Source organism: Delphinus delphis, chromosome 4, assembly GCF_949987515.2.
Source record: "Delphinus delphis chromosome 4, mDelDel1.2, whole genome shotgun sequence".
In the NCBI taxonomy this organism is placed as follows: domain Eukaryota; kingdom Metazoa; phylum Chordata; class Mammalia; order Artiodactyla; family Delphinidae; genus Delphinus; species Delphinus delphis.
Window position 1 is genome coordinate 119,360,614 of NC_082686.1, and position 13,453 is coordinate 119,374,066.

A 13,453-nucleotide genomic window follows, 5' to 3' on the forward strand; every position below is an offset into this window, starting at 1 on the left:
TTTATTCTTAAGTTGTTCCACTCACGCATAAGCTTAATGTAATTGATATTTTAAAAAGAATTATCTACTAAAACTTCTTAGTTTCTCAGAAGTGATTTAGGCTTGCCTTTAATGAGCAGGTAAGTCCTAACTTTCAAGGAATAGTGATTCTGAAAGAGAATTCTGTACTAGGTGTGTTTCAGTAGTTTTCTTTCTAACTTGAATTTTGTTTAAATGAGCACTTTAAAAATGAAACAATACTATTTTAATATCAGAAGTAGCATAAACATGTTGTAGACTATCCTTGAAAAAACTTCCAGTTAAAAATTATATAATAATTTATTGGATAGCATCAAGATATTACTATCTATTGTTTAGATAAATAATATAAAAGGAAGCTTTATACAAAACTATTATAGAATGAGGGCAAATGAGTTAAGTGAAGAGCTGGTTGACAAATATTATCAGAACTTCTAGGAATATCAGTATATGTAAGAAAACATTGTGCTTACCTAAGGTTATCAGTGTGAACACAGAGAACATAATCGTGTTACAATTTTCCCCAAAGCTATGGAGAATTTATGCACCAGTAGGTTCCTTTGACTATCAGCACAAAAGATGGTGTGTAGCAGTATCAGAATTAAAATGTTACTGAGTAAAAAATGTTCTAGTGAAAACAGCTTAATTAGAAGATGGAAGTGACATTTCTAATAATAGACTGTTGCACTTTGCAGGAATGATTATGAGGAACTAGCCCGGCAATGTAAAATGTTTGCTAAAGATTTACTTGCACAAGCCCGGAATTCTCGCGAATTAGAAGTTATCCTAAACCATACATCTAGTGATGAGCCTCTTGACAAACGGGGACTACTAGAAGAAAGAATGAATTTAAGTCGTCTAAAACTTGCTATCAAATATAACCAAAAGGAGGTATGAGGTTTTCTGTGATATATTTAAATTATTTCCTCCACAGTAGTCTGGTGGCTCAGAACAAAGGCTTTGGAGCAATACATCTAGGTTGAGATCCTAGTTCTGCTTCATAAAAACTGTGTCCGTGGGAAAGTTATTGAACCTGTCTGAGCTTTAGTTTTAAGAATTAATTAAAGGTATATATATTTAGAGTTTAGTACAATGAGTATAAGCATTAAGCAAGTACTCAATAAATGGTAGTTGCTATTATTTTTAACAATTAACATTAATAATAATAATATGGATGTTAATGTAATGTTTTTGCTATATAGAAGCTATGCAGGTAAGATCCTGTAGAGTAAATGCCTTCCTAATGAAGTTTCCATCTTGTGTTTTGTCTGTCATGCGTTTGTATTATTGATCGCTTATAAGTAGTCCTTTCTATAGTAATAGGGCCTTTCTGTTTAAAAATAAAATATCAGATGTTATGTTCCTTATTCTTATTTGTTAATTCATTGTGAAACCCAAAGGTGGAGACGTATGCTATGATAACTAAGTTGAATCTGGCTCTCTGGCATCATCCCTTCCTATTAAGGGAAATACCTATTTCTACTCCCCATACACTCACATGCACATGATCCAGGAACTTGAAGAAGGAAGGTATGCATTTTTAACTTCATTTTTTGAGATAATTTATTAGACCTGGATATTTATATGTAGATAATGATGTTCAGTAGAGCGTGTTGGTAAATGGTACTTTTAAGGTATTTCTTCTAAGACCCATTATTCTTACTATCAACATAGATATTGGAATAAAACTTGCTTATCAAATTTATATTAATATAAAAATGGGGCCCCAAACAGACTATGGTAGAAGGCAAGATATAGGACCTTTGGTGCTAGGGACAGAGTATTTTTTGTTTTTTTGTTTTTGTTTTTGTTTTTTAACCGGTATGTGGGCCTCTCACTGTTGTGGCCTCTCCCGTTGCGGAGCACAGGCTCCGGACGCCCAGGCTCAGCGGCCATGGCTCACGGGCCCAGCCGCTCTGCGGCATGTGGGATCTTCCCGAACTGGGGCACGAACCCGTGTCCCCTGCATCGGCAGGCGGACTCTCAACCACTGCGCCACCAGGGAAGCCCGGGACAGAGTTTTTGATTATCTTGGTTGACAGTTTGAGCCTCCCAATAGCTTTGTGACTCAGGAGATTGATAAAGGAATTATAAGATGTTTACTTTAAAATTACCTAGATTATAAAGCAGAAGCTAACACACCATTGTAAAGCAATTATACTCCAATAAAGATGTTAAGCAAATAATAAAATAAAATAACCCCAATATTATATTTCTTATCTAGATCTCTGGCTTCAAATTCTATAATTTTTCTAGTACTGCAGCGTTCTTGCTTAAGGTAGACCATTTATAGGGAAAAAAAATTAAGTACAAGAATTACTTAATTCTTACTTACTTGGATCAGTGTAGCTGTAAGATTATAAATCAGCAACATACCTATGTGGCTTTAAAAGGAAATAAATGCTAATATGTATATGTAGAAACAGAGAAAATAGGAACCCTGATGTAATCTTCCCCTAACATACATTTTGACTAGATCTTATGTTAATTTATTTACTTATGTGTTGCACAACCTAAAATAGACACAAAATACTAGAAAATGATAGAATGAAGATATAACAAAGATACAAAACCAACTTAAGTGCTTGGCAAAAGAACCTCAAAGAAAGGTGGAAAGAACCAAGATTATCCTGGTAAGGGAAGAAAAAACTAAGAGGCAGTTTCCCAATGATATATATATATATTTCCCTGAAGAACTCACAGAGGATAACCAGGTGTTCCATTCTAAAGAAGAGTAGAGAAAAGGAAAAAGAAGCAGTGGTAATATTTTTAGTTGGAAGGAAGATACTCTGTAATTTTAAGAATTAATGAAAATGTAAATTAGTTTTTTAAACTAGAATTCTAAAAATAATCAAAGGGGAAGATAATATTTTTCCAAATAGTTGGTAGACTTTGTTCAGGTCATACATCCTGAATAACAAACTACTGTGATACTTAGTGGCATAAAACAATATTTCATGGTCATTTTGTAGTAATTTCATGATCATTTTATTATGCTCTTGGGTTCTTTAGGTCAAGAATTAGGAAAGGACACAGCAAGGCTGATTTGTCTCTGCCTCTCCATGTCAAGGACTCGGCTGGAGATAGCTCAAATGATGGGGGGCTACAATCATTCGAGAGGCTTCTTCACTCATATGTCTGGTGCCTGAGCAGCAGCTGAGGATTCAAACAGGGAGCTCTGAGTGGGCTGGGTGCTCAGGTGGGTGGGTCCATAGAGGGTGGGTCTCCTAAGAACCTAGGACTGGAACCTTGGAGGGGCATGGCTTTCACGGTGGGCTGGCTGCAGGGGGATGGTCTGAGTAGCCTCTGAGGGCTGACCGGAGTGCCTACATGTAGCCTGGTCTTCTTCATAGCATGGTGGCTTCAGGGTGGTAGGACTTTTTACCTGCCAGCTTTTGGCTTCAAGAGCAAGTGTTTCTCAAATAAGGTGGAAGCTGAATGGCCTTTTAAGACCTACCTTCAGAAGTCACATAGCATCACTTCTTCCAGAATCTACTGGTTAAAGGAATCATAAGCTTGTTGAATTGAAGGGTAGGTGATGTTGGTAGCCCACCTATTGATGAGAGGAGTATCAAAGAATTTGTGTCTATGTTTTAAAACCACCACAGACTTAGAACATCTCCAGCTGAAAATTTGTCCTTCCAATTACATATTTAACATTACTGTTAATTAAATCATCATTATATAGAGGAATGGCAAGGGCAGCAGTCACGCCTGAGATTGCTTTGATACTCAGGGGAAGGATGAAACCACTAAGTTTGGGATGCTACTAAACTGGGTAGTTGGTGGGAAGAAAAGCTATTTTCCTCCCTGATATTTCCTCTTGAGGGACAAATTACGATTCCCTAACAACACTGGAATCTAAGCAGAAGGATAAATAATGAAGACTTAACTACCAAAAATAAGTGTAGTATTGATATATTAGGAAATTTCTTGATAAGCACAATAAACAACAACAAAACTCTGTCTACTTTTTTAAACTACAGTGTTGCATTCTATAGATTATATTCTATCTTGGGATAAATCATTTTAAAACAGGACATTGACCAAATATTATTTAATATCTGAATGATATTATGATCACTTGTGCTTTACTTCGGTGATTTCAAACCTGATTACATTATTGTGTCCAGAGTTATCAGAATCCTTAACTTATACTTCACAACGTGAGCATTATATTGGGAAAATATTGCTTCTGAATTTTGTAAACTAAAAAGCTTCGTAAACTTTGGTAAATTCATTTCTATACTTGAACTAGAATTTTCCTCTTATTTGGGAATATTTTTCCTTTTCTTCTCACATAGAATTCCATTTTAAGAAGATTTAAGAGTATCTTTAATACATTTTAAGAAATTCTCAGTGTTTTCGTGGAGCATAGAAATATCTGATGTTTAGACTTTAATTGCTTTGCTATCTTGACATCTTGGTTTCTTGTAACTGAAATCATCAGTTTTTCTAGGCTGAAGTCTCTTTCTGTGGATTGTGCTTGTTAATTTTGAAGTTTCATAAACACTGTTATGAGTCTTTATAAGTTAAACGTTTTGAAATGGCTGAGTAGGCTAGTAATAATCGCTAATATTTATATAGTGCATGCTATGACCAGGCACTATTCTAAGAGCTTTACATTTAATCCTCATAACAAGTGTATGACTAGATACTATTATTATCCCCATTTTATAGATGGGGAATTTGAGACTTAGAGAGATTTAAAAACTTGCTCGAGGTCATTTAGTAAGTAAGTGGCAGAGCCTGGATTTGAATCTAGGTAATCTGGCTCCAGAGTCTATGCTCTTAACCACCACACTCTTTTATTACACGTAAGAAAACAAAACAAAAAGAACTGGACTGTATAGAATTGATTTCAAACTATTATTAAAACTTTGACTATCAATTAAATAATAGTACTATCAGATCGTATTTACAAGTTATATTTTACTTTTTTTATATGTGTGTGCTTCGTTTTCAGTTTGTCTCCCAGTCCAACTGTCAGCAGTTCCTGAACACTGTTTGGTTTGGACAGATGTCAGGTTACCGACGTAAGCCTACCTGTAAGAAGATAATGACTGTGTTGACAGTTGGCATGTTTTGGCCAGTTTTGTCACTTTGTTATTTGATAGCTCCCAAATCTCAGTTTGGCAGAATTATTCACACACCTTTTATGAAATTTATTATTCATGGAGCATCATATTTTACATTTCTGCTATTATTAAACCTATACTCTCTTGTCTACAATGAAGATAAGAAAAACACAATGGGGCCAGCCCTTGAAAGAATAGACTATCTTCTTATACTGTGGATTATTGGTAAGTATCAAGTTAGTTTAAAAGGTTCTGCCTTTATTTAGCCCATTAACTCTCCCTTGCTTGGTGGCATTATAAGCTGCCTTCAACTTGTAATTTTACACTGTTTATACAGGAAGAATTTGAATGCTTCCATGATCATTGAAGACGTAACTAACATTTTTTTTTAAAGATAAATGTTCTTGAACTTGATGATAAGGAAGCAGATCTCTTACTTAATATTACTTAATTACATGGAAGTTAAAAATTCTTTCTCAGTTGCTAAAATTGTTCATGATTGTTAAAACAGAAAAACAAATTTTGCTGATGAATTTTTTTGTTATAAGAATATGAACATTTTCTTAGGTATTTTGAAATGTAATAATACATTTTATACTCGGTTGCATTTTAAGAGTTAACTATTTTGTTTTATTATATCATTAGCTTTTCTTTTAAGAACCTTTGAACTTTTATAGTTACATATTACCTTATATAGATAAAACATTCCCTGGTGACTCACTCTGTAAATCAGTTCTTTGTAATGACAGCCAGATCTCTTTAGAAATGACAGTTTAAAAAAAAAAAAGACATTTTATTTTCTAAAAATTGTTTTTTTTATAAGTATTATGATGTATCATAAATATTTTAATGATCTTCTGCAGTTTTTACTGCCCTTGCCCTTTTTGGGAGAGGTGGGAGGAGGAGGGAAGTTGAGGTATAATTACATTGTCTATTTATGGTCTTTTAATGACATCCCCTTTATTATTTCCCTCTGGATCTTCAACCTTGTTTTTAACCTCAGCATTTCCCACCTTTTTTTTTTTTCTTTACTATTTGCTATAGAGTAAAAGGAATACTGAAATTTATTCTTTTCTATGTTATAAAGCACTGATTGATTAATATGTTCTTGACTGTTTCAGTTATTAAATAATTTAAGAAGAGTTAATGTACAATGCTCACTTTTAGTTCTTCAGATATAAAAGTGTATTTTGGGATTTTTATTTTTATTTGGAAATCAGTTCATTTCAAGTAACTTGATCTTACATCAGAGTTATGCATTAATGTTTAAAATTAGGTAGATACAGTAAAAATAATACACATTTGAACTTTAGGCTAAAGAGAATTAAATAATTTCTTGTTAATATTTTCATGTTTCTGATATTTCCACTATCTTATCTAAAATTTAATATTTTAATTTAGGAAATAATTTATACTTTATCATGTTTGACTCCAAATTGCATTGTTGTAGATCTTTTCAATGTGAAATTTGTTTATATTTTTAATTGGGTAGGTTAGGCTGAAAGGAATCTCTTAGAAGCTCTTTTCCCCTTTATTTAAACTACTTCTGAAAGATTGTAATACATACCTTAGTCATAAAAAAGGGAAAATTTATATTATTTATCTATAATCTATTGTTTAAATAGTAGTGAGAGTGAAAAAATATTTTCTTTGTTTTGTAAAATGAACGTCTGTAGCCAAGTCTGTATAAGAAGTAAAATTTATATTTCTTAGCAGTGAGTAAAAACTCACTGAAGTCAGAGTCATACCACTCCTTGGATAGCATAAATATTGCTGCTGTCACTGAATTTCACAACAAATGGTAAAACTGTGGCTACTCCTTTCTAATCACAATGGCCCTGAACACACACACACACACACACACACACACACACACACACACACAATATTATTAATTTTCTAAACATATTCTGTCTCAGTAGAAGAGTACAGTATGAATTATGCCATTAAAATTCCTGGAAGTATTTTTCTTTTCTCAGCACAGCTTCTGCTTTGAAACAGTTAGATACGAATAAACCTTGCCAAGGATGTTTTCTGAACCTGTTATGTCTTTAGATCATTCTGACTTTCTTAAATATATAGATCTGAACTTGCTCTGAGGAAACATGTAGGAATCATTTGCCTACTTGTTCAAAGTCACTCCTTGGTTCAATTTACTTTTTCATGCAATGAGCACAGGGACTTCTGACTCATGATGCCTGGCTTCTGTACATTTGTTTCCTGTTCTTTTCCTTAGCCCTCCAGGAAAAAAGTAGGGTTAAATTATGAAAAGCAAGGTAGAAAAAAAGAAAACAATGTGTTGATGAATCCACAGAATATTAATGGTATCCATTTACTTAATTTTTTACCATTGGAATATAATAGAACAGCCCTTACAGAAATGTATATTTTGAAATGTTGTCTACCTACTTTGTCCAAGCACAGGCAGAAACAGATATGGCCCAACTTGACTCATGGAGCTTATGGTCTAATTATTGTTTAAAAGGAAAACACCCAATAACTTGAAAATCACACAGATAAAATAAAAAATTACACGAGTTAAGTGCTACTAAGTAAAGGTCATGGAGCTAGGAGAGCAAGCATTTTATAAGGGCATTTTACCTACTCAGGGGGTTGGAAAGTCTATCTTGAAGAAGTGATAAATAAGCTAAGATTTAAAGGATAAATAGGAGTCCACTTGGAGAATTGGGAAAGAAAGGTATTGTAGGAGAATTGGGAGAGAAAAATATTCTAGGCTGATGTAAAAGTTACATTCAGGGGCCCTGTGGCAAGAGAGAGCATGGCGCAAAGAAGGGACTGCGTAAAGGCTGGAGGCAGGAGGACAAGGGAAGTGGGATTTGAGATGAAACTATAGAAGTGGATGTTATACTAGACCATGGACAGCCTTGTTGGCCATATTAAGTAATTTTGACATTATACTAAGAGCAGTGGAAAACCACTGGCGTTTTTAAGTAGGTGGGTGACATGATCAGATTTTCATGTTGAAAAGATCGTTCTGGCTACAGCGTAGAGAACGGGTTGGGAGGAAGGGCTGCGGCAAGAGTAGGTGGAGGGAGACCGATAAGGAGCCTGTTGCAGTACTCTAGATGAAAGCTGATGGTGCCTTGGACTGACGCCTGTTGCCATAGAAACAGAAGGAAACAGATTTGAGAGATATTTACAAAGTAAAGCCAGTAGGACATGGAAATAAATAAATAAATATATATATATATATATATGAAGTGGGGGAGGAGGAAATTATTAAGCAACCTAAGTATTCTAGAAGAGTACTAGGTTTGGGGATTTGTGAAAGAGTAGATCCTGAGTGTGGTTTTGGGTATGTTGAAGTTGAAGAGCCTTCGAGAAATTCAAAAGAGATGTCAGTCAGACAATTGGATATCATTGTCTAGAGCTCAAGAAGAAGTTTAAGCTTGAGTTAGCAGTATGCAAATAATCTGCATATATGTTGTAGATGAAACTGGGCACACATGAGACACTTGAGAAAGTATAAGATCAGAAGAAGAGAGGACCTAGGAGCAAGCCTCGAGGAATTCCCAGAATGATGGGATTACGGTTTGCTAATCTTAACTAACTCTAAAAAACAACAAAAAAGGACCCCAAAATGTAGTCCATTGATTGTGTAGTGATTGCATTGCTTATAATAGTTTAAAATTATTGTGTTCTTCCAATCCAGCTCAGAAATGTGAAATACATCAAGTGTATTAGCTTCACTTTGGTGTGGGATATTGCACAGGAGCTGGGAAACTGTCAGTGGTACTTAATATTCTTTCATATGTCTGCCTTTCATGATCAAAATCTTCTCCAATTCATGTTGTAATTTTTGTCAAGCGTTCCCTTTAGGTATAATATTACATTTTACAGAAATAAAACACTTATTTCTGTAAGCATCTTTCTTGGCTTAGTGTTCTACTGTTACAGTGTTTGGGTTAATAAAATGTAAACGATTTGGTTTAACATTTTTGGTTAGTTTTTATCTATTCATTTTAAATAGAAGCTCATCCAAGTGGAATTTTTAAAAACTGTTTTCCCTGTCAGACCTGCAAATATTTCAAAATGTTTTTCTACATAAAATATGGGTACCGTATAATTAAGATGTTACGAACAGATATTTTGAGAATACTTCATGTGTTTCCCAGGGGACTTACTCTGTACCCTGGTAAGTCAGAGGATGATTCTGATTGGCTTAACTTGATCTTCATCCATATTTAGGTTGTAGCACTCTGTTCTTTTGTCACTTGACATTCTCCTTAAAAATACCTTAGTGGGGCTTCCCTGGGGGCGCAGTGGTTGAGAGTCCGCCTGCCAACGCAGGCGACACAGGTTCGTGCCCTGGTATGGGAAGATCCCACATGCCGCAGAGCAGCTGGGCCCGTGAGCCATGGCCGCCGAGCCTGCGCGTCCAGAGCCTGTTTTCCGCAACGGGAGAGGCCACAACAGTGAGGGGCCCGCTCACTGTTTTTAAAAAAAAAAAAAAAAAACTTAGTGGAGGAATGTGTCATAAAGCTATTCTTGATTGTAGTACTGTTCTCTGTTACTCCCAGGAATATAAAACTATGGAGAAACTTCTGGCCAAAGAAGGGGAAGGGAGTTATTTGGTTCAGTTGGTTTTTATTTATGTATATTTATTCACTGAGCAAATTTTTGAGCACCCACTGTGTATCAGCCACTATATAGGACATTTAGGACATTGGTTGATAAAACAAAGATTCTTACCCTTGAAGAGTTTACCCGAAGTGGGAGGAAGGTAGTCAGTTAATAATAGACATAATAAGTAAACTATATCCATTGTTTAAAAGTGATAAGTACTAAGGGAAAAGAAAGAAGAGTTGGGGGATTGGGAGTGAGGGGCACGGGGTTTGCAATTTTAAATAGGATGATCAGAGTAGGTGGTGAGCAAAGATGCAAAGTGAGGGAGTTAGCCAAATGGATATCTGGGTGAGGAGCTTCCAGCCAGAGGGAAGAGCCCATGTAAAGGCCCTAAGGCAGGAGTCTTGTGTGTTCAGAGAACAGCAAGGAAGCAAGGAGGCCAGTAGTGGAGGGAAAGATTGATAGGAGAGGAGATCAGAGAGAAGAGGTAATGTAGGGTCTTGTAGACCATTGTAGGGAATTTGGTTCTGACTCTGAATAAAATGAGCTGTAAGGGAAGGTGCAATGCCTACTCTGCAGTCAGCAGCGGTGGTCTTAGGTTCTCATTAACATTCGCACTCGCCGGACACGATAGGCAAAAACCTGGCACCAGATTTACTTACCTTTGGAAGATAGAAGACAGGAAATAGAGCACGTCAGCATGACAGCTTCAAATATATCTTTATTGGCAGTTCTTACAAAAGACGGGGCTGCTTCCCAGCCCCATAGGGGCACACTCAGTTGTGTGGAATGAGGCCATATTCATGGGTATGGGCTACCCCAGCCAAAGAAGCCTGAAATCTACCAGGATTTCTTATAAATGCAGCAGGATATCTTAGAAAGCCTCAGAATGTAGCTCCCACTACATGCACACTTTACATTAAGAGAGACATCACACAGAGAAGCTGAGGCCTGTGCTTCTCAACATGTTTTTATATAGTCCTGGTTGGGTATACTTTTAGGGTCTATGAGTCCACTCATAGTCCTCCAGTCCAGATGCAGTTTCCCAATCAGTGGTTGTTTTTATAACAATCTTGAACACAGCTGACCTTCCATATTTTTCTTAATGTAGTATGTTTCCAAGGCAACACTTAAATAGATGATAACATGAGATTTTCTTCCCATGGGAAAAGAGTTCTCTCCTGCAGTTAATTCTTTCTCCTCTGGGGGTTACTACAGTGTTTTGAGGAGAGAAGTAGCACTTGCATTTTAAAAGGGTTACTCTGATTGTCATGTTGAGAATAGATTTTAGGGAGAACAGGGTAGAAGCAGGGAGACTAGGCTATTTCAGTAATTCAGACCAGAGAAGATAGTGGCTTGAAGTTGAAATAGTGGTGAGAAAGGTTAGATCCTAACTATATTTTGAAAGTAAAGCCAGCAGGACTTACTACTGCATTGAATGTGTGATTTAAAAGAATATCAGTCAAGGATGATTCAAGGACATTGAGAGTGAGCAGCTAGGATGGGGTTGCCATTAAGTGAGATGGGGAAGTCTTCAAGAGCAGTGAATTTGGGTGCAGAGATTAGGAGTTCAGTTTGGACATGTTAGGACATCCAGTTTGAGATGTAGAGTAGCCAAGTACCTATACAAGTTAAGTTTAGGAAAGAAGTTTAGAGCTATTTATTATTATGTAAATACAGGTTGAGTTCAGAGATAAAAACTTGAAAGTCTATCACATAGATGGTATTTAAAGCCGTTAGACTAGACTGGATGAGGTCACTATAGGAGTGAGTGTAGACAGAGAAAAGAATCAGGAACTGAGCCTTTTGGGGGTTTTGTATTTAACATCAATTTGCTTTCTTATGCTTGTTTCACATCATTTATTAAAATCCCTCTCTGGGAAAGATATTGTCATATGAAACTTAAGGTTATTTTCTTTCATATTTTAAGAACATTTTACTGAATGTTATTTTTTTCTTCTGAATGAGGCTACAACTGACAGGTGTTATTTATTTAGTACTTTGAGTCTTAAGGTATTTTTTAGTTTATTATTGAATGAAGAGAGCATTATCTGATTTTTTTTCTTCCTTTTTTAGGGATGATTTGGTCAGACATTAAAAGACTCTGGTATGAAGGGTTGGAAGACTTTTTAGAAGAATCACGTAATCAACTCAGTTTTGTCATGAATTCACTTTATTTGGCAACCTTTGCCCTCAAAGTGGTTGCTCACAACAAGGTGACTATTAACTATGTCAACTGGAGGCACAAGTGAAATTTATTTAGGAAAAACCCAGGATATTTAGCTATGTATCTCAGAGTTACTTTGGCCCAAATCTGTGTCTGATGTGTTTTCATTCTAAACCTATCCTTGTGCAAGGGAATAGTACACATTGTTTCCTTCCTTTCTAATAGCTTCAAGGGTGTTAATTACCATTAAATGTTCGTTACCTATTTTATGCCAGGCACCATGGTTGATACTTGCTATACTTTATCTCATTTTATTCTCACAGGGATTCTATGAGACAGATGTCCTTATCCCCATTTTGCAAATAAGGAAAAGGAAGCTCAGAGATAATAAATAACTTGTCCAAGACCACACAGTAAGAAACCAAGACTGGATTTAAATCCAGGTCTGTCTAGGCATTTTCTTTCTACCAAATGCCAATTCCTTAAATCTGAGCTAGGTTCACTTACCTCATTAACCTATATATTACCTCATTAACCTAAGTAACACAAAGTTACTTAAATTGATTAGTGTTAGATATCTTTATGTCTATCTGGAAAAAGTTTATCTGAATGGAACTCATTATATAGTGTTTTACACATTCCAAATCATGACTATTATCTTACACAGCTTAAAAAGTTATGTAAATTTAGTTATTTTCTGATTCCTATATTTTTAAATTTAAAATTTGACAAAAATCTAACCTTATAGACATCTTATAATGTTACGTTTATAAAGATTTATTAAAAGCCCAGGAAAGGTAAAGGAGATTATGTTAACTACCTTGGTTTACACCTGAGTTTAGAATTCTGAGGCGTCACATTCAAGGAACTATTTATATAATATTTTTTGGGTTTTGACTGATTTATAGACTACAGAGAAAGCAAACTGGTTATCTTATATCACTTTATTAAAAACCTCTATTCATGTAATTGATCAGTAGTACCAAACATGTTTATTAGGTATGCTCCATGACCAGAGTTGTGAAGTTATTAAGAAAATAAAAAGATCATATATAGATAGATGGTTTGATAGAAAGGTTGATGGTCATTGGTTTTTTTAGACTGGTCTCTTTAGTTCTAGAAGCAGGGTGTCCATATAGTTTATTATTCAGACCAAGACACTTTACAAGTGAAAGGGGGCACAATTAATAATTATGCCAGGAAAACTGGTATGTAATCTGGTACTGTCCCAGGCAATTGGAACATGTGGTCATTCTATGTCTAAAGTATAATAATACACTCTTTTTTTTCTTGTTATTTAGAAGGGAGAAAGCGTATATGGGCCATTGTAGAATCCTGAGTCAAAGGGCTAGGTTAATTTAATGTGATAGCTAATTAATTGACAGCACACATTCTTAAAGTTTGTGTTGTGGAATTTAAGAAAAACTAGCAGAAATTTCATTCATAAAAAATCTAATGAAAGTTTTTAAAACATTAGTTTTTTAAAACATAGGAATTTCTGAGAAAACCTCTTTATATAGCACAAGTGATATTGCCCCACATATGTAGAAATCTTTTATTTATTTAAAACAATGTTATTTCTATTAAAAGAAGAGAACTTTAT

General features: G+C 35.2%; 1 protein-coding gene across 4 annotated transcripts in view; it reads left to right on the forward strand.

The window, feature by feature from the left end:
* TRPC1 (transient receptor potential cation channel subfamily C member 1) overlaps nucleotides 1-13,453 on the forward strand; it is a 63,874-nt gene that overhangs the window by 28,939 nt on the left and 21,482 nt on the right. For 3 of the 4 annotated variants that reach the window (XM_060011373.1, XM_060011374.1, XM_060011375.1), the window contains 3 exons: nucleotides 714-909; nucleotides 4,985-5,321; nucleotides 11,760-11,899. In XM_060011373.1, coding sequence (XP_059867356.1) covers nucleotides 714-909; nucleotides 4,985-5,321; nucleotides 11,760-11,899 — 673 coding nt within the window. The other variant, XM_060011376.1, reaches the window with a different exon arrangement.